This window comes from Falco peregrinus, chromosome 5 (genome assembly GCF_023634155.1).
Source record: "Falco peregrinus isolate bFalPer1 chromosome 5, bFalPer1.pri, whole genome shotgun sequence".
Classification (NCBI taxonomy): domain Eukaryota; kingdom Metazoa; phylum Chordata; class Aves; order Falconiformes; family Falconidae; genus Falco; species Falco peregrinus.
Window position 1 is genome coordinate 26,812,773 of NC_073725.1, and position 19,711 is coordinate 26,832,483.

The 19,711-nt window shown below is 42.0% G+C and overlaps 1 protein-coding gene across 2 annotated transcripts; it reads right to left on the reverse strand.

Moving 5' to 3' along the window:
• Positions 1-8,677: 8,677 nt before the first annotated feature.
• On the reverse strand, positions 8,678-12,565 carry CCDC201 (coiled-coil domain containing 201). 2 transcript variants are annotated; one of them, XM_055807032.1, is made up of 3 exons: positions 12,150-12,565; positions 9,785-10,350; positions 8,678-8,860 (listed from the first exon to the last, which is right to left on the reverse strand). In XM_055807032.1, exons 1-3 carry the CDS (start codon positions 12,205-12,207, stop codon positions 8,774-8,776), a joined length of 711 nt encoding a protein of 236 aa, XP_055663007.1. In that variant the 5' UTR covers positions 12,208-12,565; the 3' UTR covers positions 8,678-8,773. The 2 variants fall into 2 exon arrangements, with proteins under 2 accessions (XP_055663007.1, XP_055663008.1); XM_055807033.1 differs by having other exon boundaries at positions 12,100-12,565.
• Positions 12,566-19,711: the final 7,146 nt, after the last annotated feature.

Consider the following 19,711-nt stretch of genomic DNA (forward strand, 5'->3'; position numbering starts at 1 on the left):
GGAGAAGGTAAATTCCTCGGTAAATTATTCTAAAAGCAATTTAAATGTAGCAGGGCTTTCAAATTTAAATATAGTAGGGCTTTCAAATACATATTAAGGTATCTCCTGTGAAGGACAGTTTGAGATAGTAACAGGAGGCTGCTGCTTATTTTGGTGTCTGGGTCTGTCACGCGGGTGAAATGCCAGTGTGCACATGAAATTCCCCCTCTCTCCTAAAAGTGATACACGGCTTTCCAGGAACAAGCCTCTCCCTGTGCGGTAGGAAGCACTGCAGACCAGGTGCATCCCAGCCACAGCCCATTGCACAGCATAAGGGAGTGTAGAGTAATGAAGCTGGGCTAATTAACATTGATAATATACAGCTGTGGGCTGGCTGCAGGGGGAATGAGCTGGCTGATGTAGATAAGGTGCAGCTGTGGCTGGTTCTGTTAAGGGGTTGGGCAGCCAATGAAGAGAGAGGAGGGAGAAGCAGAGAGAAGAGATAGCGTGCCCTGGATGAGGAGAGGCATGGAGAAGGCAGCAGAGGGACTGTATGAAGAGTATGTTGGTATGAGATGGTAAAAAGACCTTGTTGCAGCTTGATAGTTTGGAGAGTGCTGCAACAGGGGAGCAGTGTCCGTGGGACAATGGCCAACAATATTTCATTTGTATCAGTTTATACCTCCTCAAATGCAATGGTGGATATTCTTGGTCGCAATAGAGAGGCCAGATTTTTGAAGGAGCTTACTGCTACCCCTTAAGCGGAGCAGGCTCTGGCGTTTCAAGTTCCTGCTCTTTTCTTCTGAGGCTTTGTGGAGGCTTTTCTTCTCCATGACTGCATTTGGCTGATAGTATTAGGATCTAAAATGCCATTCTTTCATCTCTCTAAAAATGCTGATAAAAATAGGAATCAGCCATAGGACCCAGACCACAGCAAGGCAAGAGACCCGTTTTCTCTGGGTAGCCATCCCATGGCACTGGGAAGCCAAAACCAGGGGCCAAACATACCAGAGCGCTGGCTGCTGTGGGCAGAGCCAGGGGCAGCAAGCTGACATTCTCAGCAAGAGAGCTCTTACTGACAGCAAACGATACGCTGATAAAACAGGAGGGCACATTTCTGTGGATCATTTACAATTGTTTCCCACATCTAGGTTATTCACTTCTGCACTGGTTCTTAGAAAAATAAAATGGTTTGCCCAGTTTTTTGTTTGCCATTTTTTCTGTTTCAAGAAATCTGTCCCTGCCTTTCATCCTGGGGCATTTCTGATTTCAGCAGTATCACTGCTCTTAATTATTGTTATAGTATTGTTGCCAGTAATACCAAGAGTACTTTTTTTCAGGTTTCAAAGCCTCTACTGTTTCCCTAGAGGATGAGAGACAGGACTCTGGGATTTCAGTCAGTTCTAGAGAGCCTGAGGCTTGTACAGAGAACTAAAACCAGGTAAGCTGGTGCTGGGATTCAGGGTTGCTGGAGCTATTCAGACATCCCCACATTGAATTACTGTCTGATAGTTAAGTGTGAAAGCTTTTGATGTTCACTGCAGCCTTGATCTGCATGCATTTACTATTTCAAACCATTTGCAGGGGATCCACAGCGAGGTACAGGCAAGTTCACGCTGTCCAGAGGAGCAAAGATGCTCAGAGGTGCTGGCTTCTGCTTGAGACCCCTGAACCTTTTGGTGTGAGAGGGGCAGGGCTTGCTTTCTGTGGGAAGAGGTAGAAGAACAGCACGAAGATAAAGTAACTATGAGACATAACAACCTAATTCAGGCAGGTCACCCTGTGTGGCGCCTACTTTTGGGCGAATACACCTCAGCAAGCATTTTAGAGAAAACTGAAACTGTTAATTCTACTTGTCAGGAGTTTTAAGGCTCCTTGAAGGAGAGCACATTTTGCAAATAGAGACATGAACGGGTTAATCCAACCTGTTATTATATCAAAATCACGCTGGAGATAAGATTGAATGTCACACGAATATTTGCCTGACCTACTGTATAAATAATGTCTGCCATCAAACACAGAGATCACACAGAGTTACAGGATTAAAAAAAAAAATCAATATAATTAATGTATAATGAAACAAAGCAAAAAGCCAAGATTAGATTGTCAAGGCACTTCGTTACAGATGAAAGCAGAGTGCCTCTATTTACGAACAGGAGTTTGGCTGCATTCAATAAATCACCATGATTTTGCTTTCTGTAGCAAAGCCACGTGGAAAAGGATAAAAATTATAGTGACCCACAGCTTGGTGGTGATAGGTCAGTTCTAAAAACTGACAGACATGGAGGAAACTTATTAGATGTCTCAAAAGCTTTTCCCTCATGAAGTCTGATTAATTGAGCTGTTGTAGAAATGCTTATATATGTAGCTATAAACATAAGACTTTAATTTCATTCTTGTTGCTGCTGCTGTTATTATGATCAGTGACTGGTTGACCGTGACATGGTCAACATGACAAAAATACCCATCGTCCATCCCCTGACCCCAACACCACCTTACTTTTAATGTAGTCTTCTACTTTTTCATATATAGCATTTTCCTCCCCTCTGATTTGATAATTTTCTGTCTCAGAGCTACCTGTCTAGTGAAAATGTGTTCTACAGACTTATTGAGTATATGCAAAAAAAAAATAAAAATACACCTTTTAAAATACCAGTTCAAGTCTTATTTTCCTTTAACCCCACTGATCTTGCATTCTGAGGAACTGGAATGGCTAATTGACCTTTTAGGTGTTATGAACTTGCTACTGTGTTTTTGCTTGCCTTATTCATGTCTTCTCCAAAGGCAATAATCACAGCCTTTTCATTTTGCTGGTCTCATGTAAACCCTTTGCACTGTGTTTTGTTTTCTTTAATCAAGTTTTATCATCCCCCAGTTGTGGCCAAAAAGCCCCACCTGCTACTGAATATACTAGTCAAGGGCAGGATACACTATTGATTTGTATGCTTGCATCGTAACCTTTGTAGTATAATTTCCAATCCTACAGTCTCAGTGGACTTTTTCTTAGCTAGCCAGGGGCATTCAGGATGCCAAACAGCACTTCTTCCTCCACCATCTCAGTTCCATCCCTCCTTTCCTCCCTCTAGCAGGGTTACAATCATAACACGTATCCACATTAACATATGTGTGGTAATTAAAAGTTTTCAATTGCAATTGTAAGCGTTTTGTCTAATTGTAATGCCTTCCCTCGATAATGGCAAAGCCTGTTGCTGTTGTTGAGCTATGTTTTGTGCAGGCTGGGTTTTTATTGTATGTGTTTTCCTTCTCAGAGAGGACCAACAAGGGCTAATGCACCCATCACCTTTGCATGAATGCTCTCATGCTGCACTGATGGGGTTTAATTGCATGCTGTGTGATGGTAAATGGCTTGGTGCTCTCTTGGCTGGGATGTATAGTTTTGAAAACCATTTTACCTAGGCATCTTGTAAGTGCTTTTTCTGGATCCAGTTCCTCTCCCAGTAAATTTGTCAGCAGTGCTGCCTATACTTTCTTTCCTATATCTGAAGTCATGTCACCTTTCTGTACTAGAATGTTGGATTATTTCATTTCTAGGACAAGAACCTTTGTTTTCCTGTCCTAGAGGTATGAGATATTTCTTTTCCTCTTTCATTGCTGTCATTTCCTCTTCAGGAAAAGATGTAAGATGTAAGCTTTAGGAGGCTTATGGTGTCTGCCAGTAGAAGAGGGCTGCTACAGGGGACAAACCCTCAATGACATGAAGAAATGAAATAGAAGCCAGTTAGAAGAGGACATGTAGAGCTAGGAAAGGCCAAAAGGATGAAATGGAGGACAACAAAAAGGATTAAAATGGCAGCAACAGTAAAAAGCAGAAAATATAAGATTTCTTTCTTTCTTTTTTCACTTCCTGGGAGTAATGAAAGATGCTTCTCCTTGCCACTTCTTCTTCCCATTTCTTCCATAAAAATGAATTTAAACAGAAAAAAACACCACAAACCCCCCAAGATTGTAAGTCACTGACCTATGATACAAGCTCAATCTTTTTTAATGAATACTTAGGCAAAGTAGAACAACTTTGACAGGTAACACTTGAAAGCCCTGACTATACAATAAGTCCAGGGGTGGTGATGACAGCCTTGTGACCTGGGACACTTGGTTTTGAGGGCCTGTCTCGGACAAGAATATCTGAGAGGAGATCAAATGGTATTTCAAATGTGGGGTCTCACTTCCCAGAGTTTTTTTCTGTGGGCTGCTGAAACTATAAAGGCAGATAGATGTACCTCCTGTCTGACTGGTGTCTGCTACGCACCCCCTACACACACGTCCCATTTTGGGTTGGAGGGTTGGGACTGGTGTAAAGTACTGTGAGATCATGTCCATGTCTGGCAACCAGGAGCTGCTGTCAAGCTCTGCAGGGTTTGCTTGTCTATTGTGACTGACTGCGTTATTAAACAAAATTTCACTGTATAGGGGCACAAGTACCTACATAGCAGTACAAGGACTGAGCAGCAGATTGGAGGTTTTTTTGGTGGGAAGGGGGTGCCTACATCCTAAGTAGGGTCCTAGGATCTGTGCCTAGGTCTGGGTTTTAATTACACTTAAAAACATTACCTAATAGCTTCAACTGCTCTGACTTTTCTAGTTGCTTCTAGTCTTAGTCAAAACTTCAGTATGTTTGTTAAATTTTTCTCCTAAGTCAAAAGTGTAGAGATGTGAGCTGTTTTAACAGGCACTGTGGACTGCAACGACAGATGGAGCTAAGGGAAACTTCTGTGCTGGTATGTCTTACAGAACAAAACATGCTGGAGTACAGGTCAGCGATGCCACCATGCAATTTATTACTCAGGGTTTTGTCCATAGAGGAATGTAACTATGTTGTGATTTAGATTAAAAAAAAACAAACCAAACCTGTTTTTTTTTTAAGTTTTCCACTTTTCCTAGTTATCCTAAAATTGTTGAGCTATGATCAGCAAAGTAGTAATTTATTTTCCAGTTCTCTGTTATTTAAATCTGAAGTATGTGAGATGTGTGCTAAACACTATCTCTTCGATCTGGCCTCCTACTGAAGTGCTGCAGCTGGGCAGAGCACTCCCAGCTCTGTCAACAGGAGCGTTACCATTGCTTCAGTGGGAACAAGGCTGAGCTCATAAATCCGGGGTGAAGATGTTTCTGTCTCTTCCCTCTGTTCTTGGTACTGTTTTTGTTCTTCTCCATCCAACATCATGCTTAGTCACCATCGGCAGGTAGATTGTGAAATATCCATTCAGAGACAAGTGTACTGAAAACAGTTCCCTAGGTCGAGGCCACAGCTTAACACCTAAAGGAAAAAAACTGCCCTGAAAGAGCACCCTCAGCAGGAAGGCCATTGGAAACTCACCAATGTGTTCAGTGTTGCATTTGAGAGCCAGGACAAGAGCAAGACTCAGGAACCTGTTGCATCTCTCATTCACATTCATCCATGCAGCAAAAGGGCTTCTTTGTTTTACGAAACATGATGCCTCAAGGGTTATCTCCTCCTAAGAATCTGGTTCTGTAGTCTCTAATCTTTTCCAGCTTCAGCACCTGCAATCCATACTTAAGGTCACTAATAATGAGGCTTATTTTTTGGAAGTGTTAGACATGTGGCTCCTTTTAAAGTTGTTTGTTAGTTGTTGGGTTTTTTTTGTTTGTTTGTTTTGTTTTGTTGTTTTTTTTTAAATACCTGTGCTGATATTGCAATATAAATACTCATAAACTCCACACCTGAGGGTAGTTGCTAACAAAACAGTAATATGCCATTGTTGCCACTAGAGGATGAACGTTAAACAATGTTGAAAATGCTAACTACTAGTGCCCCTCCCCGAGCCTGTTCTTTTCAAAGTATATCTGGATACTATAGCAGAAAACTAGCTGTATCACTGATCTTCAGCACTGAACTCTAGTAGACTTCTAAGTCTACTGGAGAAAAAAATGAAAGTGTAAACCCTGTAAACAAAAGAAGTCATGCCCCAACTGATATGTGAAGTGCTATAACAGCAGTGTAGTTTTGTATGTGTAGTTTGATATTCCCTAACATCCTGGCTTTTAAAAATTTGAGACAAGCTTTTCTTTTGGAACATCATTCACTAAGGGATAATGACATGTATTGTTTAAGTCCCTTGGTATTCTAACCTATAATTAACAATAATCTGTTGATGTTTACTATCAGGCATATTTCAGAAAACCCCTGAAACACCAATTAATTCTATTAATATTTTCTCATGAAAGGCTATCAGAGCAATATTGTGATTTTTGTAAACTTACAAGAACCTCAATTACTGTGAGATAAATGCTATACTGTCTCTGGTATTTCTTTCAGATATTCCCGAGAGAGGAAATAGCAGTGGTTTTCAAAATCATGAAGGCCCTTAGGTTTTTGCATCTGTCTGCGTGTTGCAGCTTCAGGACCTGAAGTCAATCTGCATTACCTCTGGGCAATTTGTTTCCCTCAACTAAGGAAGATTTCCGGGCTTTTATTGGCACCAGCTAGTTCCATGAATTTGTCAGGGTGGCTGCCTTGCTCCCTGGAAAACTTTCCCAGCATTTACTGTGTTCTGAATGTTAGAAAGTTTTCAATTATGCTTGGCACAAACCCAAAGACTTCTTCAATGTTAAGCAGCCATATTCCCCAGATTCCTATTGCATTTGATGTAGCCTAAAGCAAGGCCTGAGAAAGATTTTTCCCAACAACTACATCCCTGGCCTGCTAAGGGCTGGAACATTGTCCAGTTGGCCTAACATCATGGAGGGGGTCAACCTAAGCAGGCAAAGACACTTAGGGGTATGACAGCTGAGTCTGAATTTTGACAGAAGGCTGATATTAGGTATCAGAAGGTATTGGGCAAAGAAGCCATCAGTGAAGAGCAGGCATAGAAGACAGAAAACTTACAAGGACAGAAGCCACTAGAGGCCAGATTGAGGAGAAGACATTAGATGGAGACATTTAAATACCAAGGAACTGGACGGGCTCAGGCAGGAGCCAGGAGTGACCTTGAGAGGTGATGGGGAGAGAGAAAAGCAGAAGCAGTATCAAGACTTTCTGAGACCAGGATGAGAAGTGTGAAGAAGGAACAAGTGGAACTGGCTAACTGGGAAGGTACAAATAAACAAGAGACAGAACTGGGTCATTTGGATTAAGCATTGGGTCATGTGGCCAGACTAATCTGTGCTTGTCCCAGGGGTAGAAGACGGTTTTACGCTAACCTTGCACTTGCCTGATCTTAGTTCAGCCCCTGGCACAAATCATAGATGCTGATGAAATGCCTGCAAGCTCAAGGGGAATAGCAGGACATCTGTAACCATGCCTATTTTATCTCAAAAGCAGCTTGGGATCTACATCAGCCAGGAGCTCCCTGGTTGCCAGAGGAACCTGTGGAGGCCAGACAAGCAGCCTGGGTAACACACATAAACAAATACCAGAACATTTAACTAAACATCAAACTACAAGCATGATTTGTCTGTGACCTGAGGGGCAGCATTGCCCCACTGCCTGGCTACTGCAGAGAGCCATGTCTGAGAACAAGGCTGTTCTCTTGAGAAACTCTGAAGAGTTTCACTTCAGGAATCATTTGGAAAATGCCCTAATTCCTTTTAAATCCTAAGAGAGGTTGTAAAACCACAGCTTGACTCTTGCATTTTTGAGTGTAACACAGCAACTATTGGTTAGCCTGTCTCATAATGTTGACTTCGGCCATGCTTCTGTTTCCCCTGCCATCTTAGACATAAGCAATTAAAAGTTTCCGTGTGAGAGAAGGAAAGGCAAAAGCATCCTTTGCCACCATCCTTAGTTTCAGCTTCTTTTGAACAGGACCTTTGGGGTAATTAGGTAGTGCCTGGGATAAGCTGTAAAACCAGTATAGCCAGGGAAGTGCATGTGCTAGAGCCACACAAGAAGTGCAGGGGTGCATGCGTACACGTGGTAAATCTGGTCTGGGTGCCTGCTGCTGACACCCCACAGATCACTTCGAAGCCTTCAACTCTGCCTAAAGATTGTAAGAGACAGCAGTAGGAATGAACAGGAGCATTATGCTTTTTTGCATCACTTCTGGACTGGTGCTTCAGAAAGAGCTGCTGCGAGCTAAATTGCCATTTTGCCAGTACAGCTGTCAGGGAAGATACCCTTCTTCCTCCACATGCAGCAGCTCCACAGAAAAACAGAAAACTCCTACCCACCCCCCCTCCCCCCCCCCCAGCACAAAGCTGAGCATGAAGGATCTCCAGTGCAACAGCGAGGTGCATTTGCAAGCCAAGTCTGGGGCAAACTTATTTTGAGCCAAAACTTCAAAACAAACTGTCATTAATCTGTAACCTCTAAAGGGTGGTGCCCCTCACTATTTCCTCATCTCCCCAGCTAACAGCAAAAACATTCCTGATTGCATCAGTTTTGATTACTCTCTAGATGGAGTGTAATCCCAGTTAGTCAAAGAAGAATCTCCTCATGTGGCCACCAGGACTTTGTCACTTAAGGAACATCAGTAACCTCAGAAGATTTGAATGCTACACAATAAAGCGTGGCCAGGAAGAGCTGTGGCAGCATGAAGAACAGTTCTTACACAAAGTTCTCGCTCCCTGCTTTGTTCCAGGCATTCAGCCATTATACAGTAACCTTGGCTCTCATGTAGAGGCACTTCTTCATTTCATACCCGACTCCTCCTAGATTTAAGAGGCAAAGAGAGTCACAAAGCAAACAATAACAACTGAACGTTATGGAAGGAAAAAAAAAAAGGTCCAACAGGCACTATAGTCAGCTGTGTGATTTATTGGAGCTAGCTGTTCCCACAAGAAGGATGCAGTAGCACTAATTCCATAGGTAGTTCAGTCAAGCTTCTTCAATTGTCAGCTCATGTTCGGTTGCTTCCTCAATGTTTTTAAGTTGACGAAGCACCCATTCTCTTTCTTTCTCTCTCTGTAATACAGAAATGAAAATATTAATTAGGTAATCTAATTGATTCAGATGTCACCTGCTTTAAAAAACAAACAGCATACACAAAGGCATTATGAATCCAACTGGATTTTGGCCGAAGTTTCCAATTTGTTTTAAGCTAAGGAGGCTTTACTCCCAGAACAGAGAACTCTTTCCCAGGTTTCCAACACATCCATAAACATTATGGTACAGGGGAAAAACTAAACTAGAACAGAATTTGCTGGCTTCACACTGACATGACAGCCTTCAGAATTGAGTTCGGCTGCCCACCTACCCTTCTATGGGCTTTCCTCAAGGCCCTTGCCAATAAGCAAAGTGCTAGGAAAGTGAGTTCTCACACTCCACAGAATATAAAAAGAAAGACCTGCATGAGGGCTGTTAATCTAAGCTTTCCCTGGGAAGCCCTATGCTAATTGCAGTACTGCACACAAGACCCCATTTGCAATGACTGGCACTCTTCTTATAAATCACTACACCTTGGATTAAACAAGGAAAGAAGTTGATTATTTGTTTCCCCAGTTTTAGTTAACTTGCTAATGTTAAGAAACTTGAGAATTTAGATCACTGATTCCTTCCCATTTTTAAGTTCCTCCTAAAGGGTTGTTTTTTTTTTTTTTTAAAAAAAAGTGTGTACTTTTGCATTAGTGTACACAACTAGTCATGCAAGCTCACAAGCTGAAGCAAGTACAGTTTGGAGGGCTGCATTGCATCCAGTCTGCTATTAGGAATGATAGCACAGAGCCTAGCAGGTTATGACCCCATTCATAATTACATGTTCTCACTGGTAAAGTTGTGGAGGTGTTCCACAACTAAAATACTCCCACGTTACTGGAAAATCTGTTTATTCTCAGCATGGGTAGGAGTTTGTATAGCTTAGCTATTTCATAACTAAGGGAAAGCCATTACCACAAGAGCCTTGTCAGTTTTCTTCTTCCTGGTTTTTCTTATTGGGAGATCTTTTATCCCTGGTATTCCACTAACAAGCCATGAAGGTCCACTCTCAGGAGTTACTGCATGTGCCTCAGATACTTCAGTGACAGCTTGAGTTTCCATGTTTGGGACAACGTTGTCACTTGACTCTTCATTTGATTCAGAGGCCAACACCGTGGAAAGCCTCCTTCTAGAAAACGCAGCCTGAGAGCTTTGACTTATCTCTCTGTTCACTTCTTGCCAGTCAAACACTGTTGAAAGCCTTTTCGGGGATGTACGAGGGATGTATGCTTCAACACGTACTAACGATACTTGAGCTAATGGTCTGCTTAGATTTGATTTTGGCACTGGAGTTCCATAAACTGTCTTACTGGCACCTTGGTCCTCAACTGACTGACTTGTCAGATCTGTAAGAGATGTCATTGTTTTTGAAAACATTGAGTCCACTGGAGTGCTGTGTTTCACCATTCTCTTTTTCAAGGATCTTTTAACATTCAGAAAAGAATCTTCTTCCTCTGACATCTTGAGGTCAGGTTTATTGCCTTAAGAGAAGGAGAAAATTGTGTCATTGCTCACATAGTGAGAGATGCTGTGTAAAATGCTTGGCTGCACCAAATCCGAGGTGTTCCTCTTTTCATGTCTGCGTTCTGTCTTTACATGGAATTTATCCCTTGTACAAACAGTGTTCCTAAAGGGTTTGGCAGAGCCACATTGAAAACAGAACATTAGAAGACAGCTTGTCACACATACAACACTTCTGCCCCAGCCTTCCGCATGTGGAGCTCCATATATGCTAGAATTTGTATTTATTTATTTTTGAAGATCTCATTAACTGCAACATCATTAAGACAGCATTTTCTCCTTCAGAGTATACAAATCATATACTTTCAGGGTTGCAGCTGCTAACACTGGGTAGGTAGGTGAAAACTGTTAGATGCCAGAGGGATTACCATAGTGCAGGAAACCCCCCCCCAACAAACCAAAACAAAACCAACAACCAAGCACTCTAGACAGATGTGCAGAGAAGTTCTGGATTCAAACAAACATCTGTTAATCCAATTGCCATTTTTCCCCCCTTATTTTCTTAAAAGGGAGCTCACAAACCTCTCATTCCCTCCCACTTACTTGAGATTTGGCTTATGTCTGCAGATCTTAAGCCAACCACGTGTTTTGCAAGTCTGTTTGCAACCAAATTTATAGCAGTGGCAAGGTTGGTTTTGCTAGAAGTTTCCTGCACCCATTTGCCAGCCCCCACCAAAAAGAAGCCTGATTTCTTACACATGCAAAAGCCCAAGATAAATATATCCAGTTTAAGATACACCTTAAAATAAGTATCTTAATTAGATGAGCAGTTAAGTACTTCTAGTAACTGTTGAACTCTTCGCTCTCATGAGGCAGTTCAGATATTTCATATAGGTCGATTGCATGAAGCTCATCTAGAGGGCAATAGGTGTTAAGTGCCCCTATTCTAAGCCCTATAGATCAAAGGTCTTGGCGGGGATGGGATGATGGGACCGTGATAAAGCAGGGCACAGAAGGACAGACAGATAGGTTTGCTGAAGTGAAAGGCATCAGTTCTCCATTCTTTATCAATGTTTTTGCACCTATGTAGGGTCTGAGTTTGGCAGAGTTTCCCATCCACTTTGTTTCTAAGGAACAGGAGGCAAGAGGTAAGGTGCTGACTCTTCAATACAGCAGAAGTCAGGTGTTTGGGAGGTTTTCTTCTCATTAAAAAGTTGGGGGAGGGGGTGGGACATGACAGAACACACCAACTTTTTTCACTTTTCTTTGGATATCCGTTTCTCCTCTCATTCCTTGGAATCACTAGGTTGTGTGACACGTTACAAGCAGCACTCAGCCTACAGACACAGCCTTCTCCCTTTCCCTTTCAGCCATATTGACTTCCCTTAGTCTTCATCATAGAAACTTACTTGCAGGAAGCTTGCATGATTAAACTTAGAGAGAATAAGAAAGAGTTTGCAACCTCCCACCCCAAGCCCATCCTTAACTACATATTTTGATGCCTTCCCTTTACTCATAAAGCCTAGATGGTCAATTAAAAGCTTTTTTTTTATTTAAAGTTATTTAGGAAAAAGTATTTTCAACCAAAGTTTCTAAGGAAAACAAGCTTTTTTTCTTTCACTCATTTCTGTGCTTTAGAGACAGAAAGATATACACATATACAAGAAACAAAGGTTTTCTGTTCAGTTATAATACCATTATAGATAAAAGAGGGGAGCAGTCTAAGAACAACAGAGAAAGATAAACCATTCAAGAACATCAGAGCCTACCACAGAGAATGTATCCAGCAGCAGCTTTAGCAAGAAGAACACACACTTACCAGATCTACCAGCTTCTCTTTGATATCTTCTTCTGCTTCTCAGGTGATCCAGCTTCATCTGCTGCTTCCCCTCTTATAGCCCTGCTAGCCTCCCAGCACCCCCTCCTGCAGGGACTCCCTGTATCACACATTTAGCATGTTTTAGGTGTTTCAGCAGTGGTGCTAACTGAATAAACTACTAAATAGAAATGTAGGATTAATTAATCATAGGAAAATGAGTTAGCAAACTTGTCTATGTGCTATGTTTATTGCTCTTTAATCTTTGCTGCTTGCTGCTTATTTCAATCACAAAAATACATCTGGTGGTTAATTGGCTTCACATGGCTGCTGAAGGCACATTGAGGATCTGTCACAAGATGGATGTATGTTGGTGGAGTATATCTGTTTCCATTCTGATTTTATTTTCTCACTGCTTCTTTTGCCCAAAAAATAAATGTTAAATCTGCCATGAAAAAGCACTTTTTAGGAAAATAGGTAGTGAGAATAAACTGAAGATTATTTTACTGTAGTCTGAATTCCACAGTGTTTGCAGCTAACAGCTGTGGAAATGGCAGCATTTTATCTTGAAAAAAAGCAGTTTCAAAATATGAGCTCTTAGGTGATAATTGCATTGGTCTGAAATGGTACGGTTCAGGTGAAGAACAATTTTTGTCAACAGAGAAAAGCAGCTGGACGGCACCAGCCCCACTAAATTGCAAGTCAGCTCTGTGGTGGGTGGTAGCAAACAGCTGCTGCTACAGCGCTGTGGAGTGAGCACCGGTGAGAGGGAGCATGTGCACAAATGTTGGGGTAGACCCTTTTGACAAAAGCATGACCTGTGGACCTTTAAAATCTAAGCCGATCAGACAGACCTAATTTCAGGGCTTTATGCGGGTGACCTGAGGTTGTGGAGTGCAGCTAGCACAGACAGAGGGGTGAAGGGCTGATCTTGCCAGGATTTGAACTTGTGGTTCCAGGGAGTCTGGGCGTTTCAAACCTAATCATAAACCACCCTCTCTTGCCGCATTAATAATTGCACTATGAATAGAGAATTGGAGGTACCAGTTCAATATTTAGGAATAACAGTCTGTCAGTATAAGGGGAAAGTTGCTAGGTTTAAATTATGTGCCCCTAAGGAACAGAAAGAGAGCTTGAGAAATGGAGGCACTTTACAATCACATGGACTGCACGAGTAAACATCCTGGAAATAAATAGTCTGTCCAGGATAAGCTATTTATTTCCTAAACTCCCAGGGGAGGTTCCTACAGGAATATTTTGAGAACTAAACAAAAACTATTTTGAGTTATTTGTGGCTGAGAAAAAAAAAATAATCTCAGTCCTTTATAAACACAGAAGAGGCTAGACTAACCCTTAGCTCATTTTGAATATTAATATTAGCAGTTAGTTTTCAAACTAGCGGCCTTGTGGCTTGGTGAGCAAACCCACCAGTTCAGCCATACTGTACCTTGCGGAGCTCGACAAGCCAGTTCCGTATATAGCACAGAGCAGAGAGTGATGCCTTGGCATACTGTTGCAATGTTTGCACTGTCCGGCTGTGTCAGTGGGACATAACATTGCCTCTCCCAGCGAGGCAGTGATGCAAACAACATTGCACAGCATGAACCTGCACGAGAAGCTGTTTGGCGTGTCTGAGCCACATTGACATCATTTCACTGGACCTCTTCAAAAACTCCTGCCCTTGGCTTCCAGCTTGGGCTTTGCCCTCCATGCCATGCTTGCCCTCACTTTCACTGCATCCTTTTGCAGCATCTCGGAGTGCCCCAGTGCTCTCTGTAGCTGCACCACCTTTATGCCTACATACCATGGGCTTTTCCTACAAGCCTCTTAAAAAATAACCTTCCCCTTTCCTGCAAAACCATTACTTGCTGTTGCCTCTAATTCCTTGCCAGTTGTTCTCAGTATATAAATGAGGAGATCTGCAAGCTGTTCTTGCTGTTAGCCATGGTCTCTCTTATGTCCCACAGATTTAGCTTTTTATGAAGTGTTGGCAGGATGTTACAGAGAACAGGAAGGACGTAACTATGCAGAGATCGGACAGAAAAGAGTCCAAAGTTAGTGTAAGCACACAGAGCTCAGCAGACCAGCTGCAGTGATGATATTACCTTGGCCTTGGTGTATCTGTAGCCTGGAGGTAAAATACCCAAGCTCTGGCATGGGTGGCACCTTGTGCAGGCTTCTTGCACCTTTCCAAGAACGACACATACTGTGTCCTGCACTCACACCTATTTGTTAGGAACTGTTCCTTCAGTAAAATTACATTCCTTGCTATGGCCATCTTCCCCCTCAGCATTATCTACCTGATGTTTTGGAGCAATAACTCCATAGGTCTGGATCCAGCTGTTCGGTCTATGTTTACACACCTTCCTCTCTTCTTCTGTGTGACGCAAGAGGGCACGCAATTCTAGCAATATTATTATGCACCTCTATATATTTTATATCAAACCACCACCGCTCTGTGTTTATGGCTTGAAAGATTCTTTTGTTGATCTCACTTTAGGAGATAACTTCATCTCCCTTCCTAAATTTGTTCCAAAAATTCAAAGCCTACATAGGAAAAGTTTTCACTTTTTTCACTAATTCTTTCACTAAGCATTAATTCTTAAGATTTTGACTTCCAAAACCAACAAAAGCGGAGAAAACAAATACAGCACAGCATTCTGCTCAAATTTCAGCCCTTTCATTCCAGTTCAAGTGCATGAATTCACTTCAGAGACACAGGAGTTTGAGGAGCCTCTTCTGAAAGAGGGTGATTTTTTTTTTTTTTTCCAGTTTACCAAGGAATAACATACATACAGGGACATAAAGGGACACCTTTTTCCCTTAGTGTTCTGGTCTAATCTGAGAGACTGCACTTCTTCAATTGTGGCTATAGTTGTTTCTTCATTTTCTATTCTGATGATGTTGCCAAACAGTTCTCCTGAAGGGAACTTGGATGCTGAACCAGCCCTTAGTTGATACACTTCCCTAATGTATTATATTGAACGGGATATATAATTACAGTCTGTGAAGTTACAGATCTTGTGTAAGTGTCCAAGCAGTTAGGAGCTAGGTGCAGTCTTTCCTGGGCAGAACAGTGTCTGGCTGTCTCTCTTCTCTTGCAAGTAGTTTGATGTTTTTTGCTGCAGAGGGTGATCCCATGAAGAAGTCTGTCATAGTCAGTAGGAGCTGGTAAGTGGAGCTCAGCACTCTCCTCTGTCTGATGACCCATGGTGGGATGACCCTTGTTTGGAGAATTGGAGGGAAGAAGGAAGAGCCAGAAGAATACAAATAGTTTTGGAGAGTGAAAGGAGGGTAAAAAGAAGAGAAGGGCACAAAAGTGAAAATGTTTTTCTAAATTTAGAGCCATGCGGAAAGAATAAATTAGAAGAAAGATTGAAGGAATGGGCAAGACAAAGGAGAAAAAACATCTATATAAAAAAAGAAAACAGTGCCTCCCTTGGTTTTTCCAGCATTCCGGTACAGCGGGGAGTGCAAAAGGAGCAGAGCTTTTGTCCCAGTGAATCATAAGATCCTTGGGCAGCCACAAACATTGAAATGGAAGCAGTCCAACACTCCCAATAGACTTGGCCTCTTTGGGTATGTAAAGCTGCACAGAAGAACCCAGTGGAACTTTTCAAAAGAACCTTAGCACTTTATTTCTACTTATTTTAGTAGGAATTACATGCCTGGGCACTCCTGAGAATCCTGAGATTCGTGGTGTTGTATACAATGGAACAGTTGTTCTATATATGTTTTTAAGACACTTTGGAATGGAGTGGAATGGAACAGAATGGAACAGAACGGAACGGAACGGAACGGAACAGAACAGAATGGAATGGAATGGAATAGAATGGAATGGAATGGAATGGAATGGAATAAAATAGAATATTTTTTTCAGTTGGAGGGGACCTACAAGGATCGTTGAGTCCAACTGCCTGACCACTTCAGGGCTGACCAGGAGTTAAAGCATGGTGTTAATGGCACTGTCCAAATGCCCCTTAGACACTGACAGGCTTGGGACATCAACCACCTCTCTAGGAAGTGTGTTCTGGTGTTTGACCACCCTCTTGATTAAAAAATGCTTCCTAATAGCCAGTCTAAACCTCCCCTGGTGCACCTTTGAACCATGCCCATGCGTCCTATCACTGGATCCCAGGGAGAAGAGATCAGCACCTCCCTCTCCACTTCCCCTCCTCAGAAAGCTGTAGAAAGCAATGAGGTTGCCCCTCAGCCTCCCTCTCTCCAAACTAGACAACCCCAAAGTCCTTAGCTGCCTCTCAGAGGATGTACCTTCCAGCCCTTTCAGCAGCAAAACCTTTGCTGAAACCTTCAGAAACCAAAGACTATATGAATCCTTTGTGATCTGTTAAAAAGTTCTCAGTGCCTGAACATCACTTATGTACATTTATGAACTTACTCTCCAGCAACTTTAAAGTTTTTGCCTTTTGGAAGACTTTCATTATAGTTTTTCATGTAGTAGAATTCTGCTGAATTATGATGTTATGATCACTGGAGAAAAAAAGGGCCGTATCTTTGCAACTGTTGGGACATCCCATTTTTCAGTGTGGCAATGACCTCTTTTCTGGCCTGAGGCAAGGTCAGTGTCTTTGGCTACAGTGTCCAGGGACAGACCTAAGCATGGTATACTCCCACTTCAGCTCCTGTGATAGGAGCATCTCATAAGCAGCCTGAGAGGAAGGCTTTAAGGAATCCTGGACAGGTGTTTGGGGGCGTCTCATAACCTGTCAGAAAAAAATGGCTCTGTACTACTTGCAATACACTGACGCTTGTGTTCTTTGGGTTATATATTTCTACAGAATTTGGGTAGTGCACCTCTTCTATGACCAGATCTGTCCAGCTGGATAACAGATCTGATTTTGCACACTCAAATCCACAATCTCGATATACTAACTGGGTTTCATGGCTTCTCAGCAAGTCAAACCCTTATTTAAGTGCCTAAATCACCTTCTGTATGATTCACTTCAGTGAGAGTTTGAGGAACAATGAGGGTTGGTTCTTAGTCTCTGAGCCACTGCAAATATTCTTAAAAGAAATTTAATTTAGATGTTGATGTTATAAAACTTTCTAGGTCCACCAACTGCAGGGAGCTGAAAGTAGTATTCTAACAGCCATTTTTTTTTTTCTGCTTTAATGTAACCTTAGGACTGAGTAAACAAAAGCCTTAAGAACAGACCCTTATTCTTTATAGGCAAGTTCAGTGCCGTGTCCTTTGTCAGCATGGACCATCTCTGCCCTCGGATGCAGTGCTTGGTGTCTATGTGAGAGGAGGATTAGGCTGAACATATTTAGAGATGCTGCTATCTTAAGATCGATTATAAATCGTTAAGGCATTAAAAATTGTTGCCTCTCTCGGTTAAACAAGGTTATAATTATACAAGTAGCCACTCTAAAACCATCGTGGGGAATGCCAAATTGAGAAAAGTATTTTTTTTATCCAAAGGCCTGGTGGATTAATGTTTGACTTCAAAAAGTTTAATTACCTCAGTAGTAAGAAACTAGGTACACTTTAGTAGCAGTAAAGGTCATTGATCTTGATAAAATCAATGTGCCACCACCTGCCTTTGTAATTACGTCAATGACTCCTCTTCATTATATGCTTATCCACTTCAGTCTTACCAGAGTGCCACAATGTGTTCTATCTGCATGTTGTTTATTCACTAGACAGTGTCCTATATGCTTTCTACGTGTTTCTACACCCCAGAAGTCAATCTGAGTTAATATTCAACTGGGACCTTTCTTCAGTAACTTGCTGTGTCTTTTCTGATATGACTGCTCCTTTCTAATTATGTTGGCAGTGCTGCTGAGGAGCACATAATATTATTGCCAAAGTTCAATAAACATACAGAGTAACTATAGTGTTTGGGGGAAAACAGTCGGTGGTGCTTTCATGACCTTTGGCAACAGTATGAGCACAGTTTGGCCAATGCCAAACAAATGTCTGACTTCAAATCTCTCAGCGACCAGAAAATGATGGATTTGCTTTACTTTATTACATCTAATAATAAACTAAAAATGCCCTGTTTGTGCAGTGCAGTAGTGTGGCCAGACTGACTGTAGTGCTGTGCAGGAGGTCAGGCCAGATGAATATCAATGACTCTTTTCTTGTTGTATTAGAATTGCACAGATGAATCCCCAGGTGGTCTGAGATGAGGGAATGCTAATGAAGTCATTGGAGTCCCACAGACTCAGTGAAGCAGAGCATTTGTGATAGAGAAGCTTATTTGCCTTCATCTGTGGCGGTGTAGTGATTGATATGTTACACCATCTCTATGAAAGCCCTTGTTGGCATCTTCAGACTATGTCTAGTAAACGGAAAGGTAAACGTTCATACTAATCATGACTACTACTTCATCACTAGCTCCTTCTACTTCTTCATTGCTAGCTAAGTCTAGCTAGCTAGCACTGCCAGCATAGCTTCTTTGCTATGGCTGAGTCTACTTGTAGTGGACCAGTGTCCAGTACAGGGACCAACGTCCCTGGTGTAAGTACAGAAACAGCAGAAGCCTGGGCAGCTCATATTAATGTAGTATTAAAAGCCAGTTTCTATTCTCTGAACCTTAGGCCTGAAAACCTATGCAAACTACTGCTGCAATCGATAGTCGAAATAATCTGCACAGGACTGGATGTTTGGTCAGGACTCCTCAGTAGCCCAGCTGTACGTCAAGATCCACCCCCAAGCTCACATGCTCTCTCCACAGTCTGGTAGCTTTAATGAGCCAGAATTGTCACAGACAACTTCCACTATGTGGCTCACTTTCCAGCTATGGCTTTTTTTCCATCAGAATGGCCCAAACAAGAGTATGGTCCATGAGTGGTACCTGTATAATTGTTTCCTTCCTTTGGACATCATGTTCTGCCAGCAGGAACAGTGCATCAGGTGACCCACTGCCCTAGGGAACGGCTGCAAGATGGGAAGGTTTTGACGTAGATTCAATGGCAACACACCAGTAATGCCTGGGTGATGTACACGATGATCTCATTTCCTCTTCTCCCCGTCCCCCTGTTTCAAATCAACAACCTCCTCTGGTAACAGTTTTGGACAAGAACACCAGTTCCAGTCCTGGGTGGTTTATGCTATAGAAATGCAGTTGCTGGAATTTCTCATTCAGGGGTTGCATTTCTATAGCATGAACTACTCACTACCGGAAATGGTTTTCTTGTCCAAAAATGTAACTGGCAGATGTAAGTAACCTGCTGCTAACACTACATCATTCTTTAAGCAACATGAATTCTCATGCTGAGTCATTATGTCTTTGAAGTGATTCAGCTGTGTATGGGGCATGGCAGAAAACTGTTCCCAGGTATCTGGCCTGGGTCATTAATCCAGAACTTGCACTATCTCATTAACATATGCAAGTGTATGTACATATTTTATATACAAGTATATTTAGCTCTGTGTGTATTTATATACATTAAATCCCCGCCAACAACCCAGGTAGCGTTGCACATTTTAATATTGAGAGAAAGCCTGAAAATACCAACGTGGCAGAATAGGTCCACTGAAAGATGAAGGCCAGACTTTCAATTTATTTATGTCCTTTTGACTTCAGCGGAACTATTCT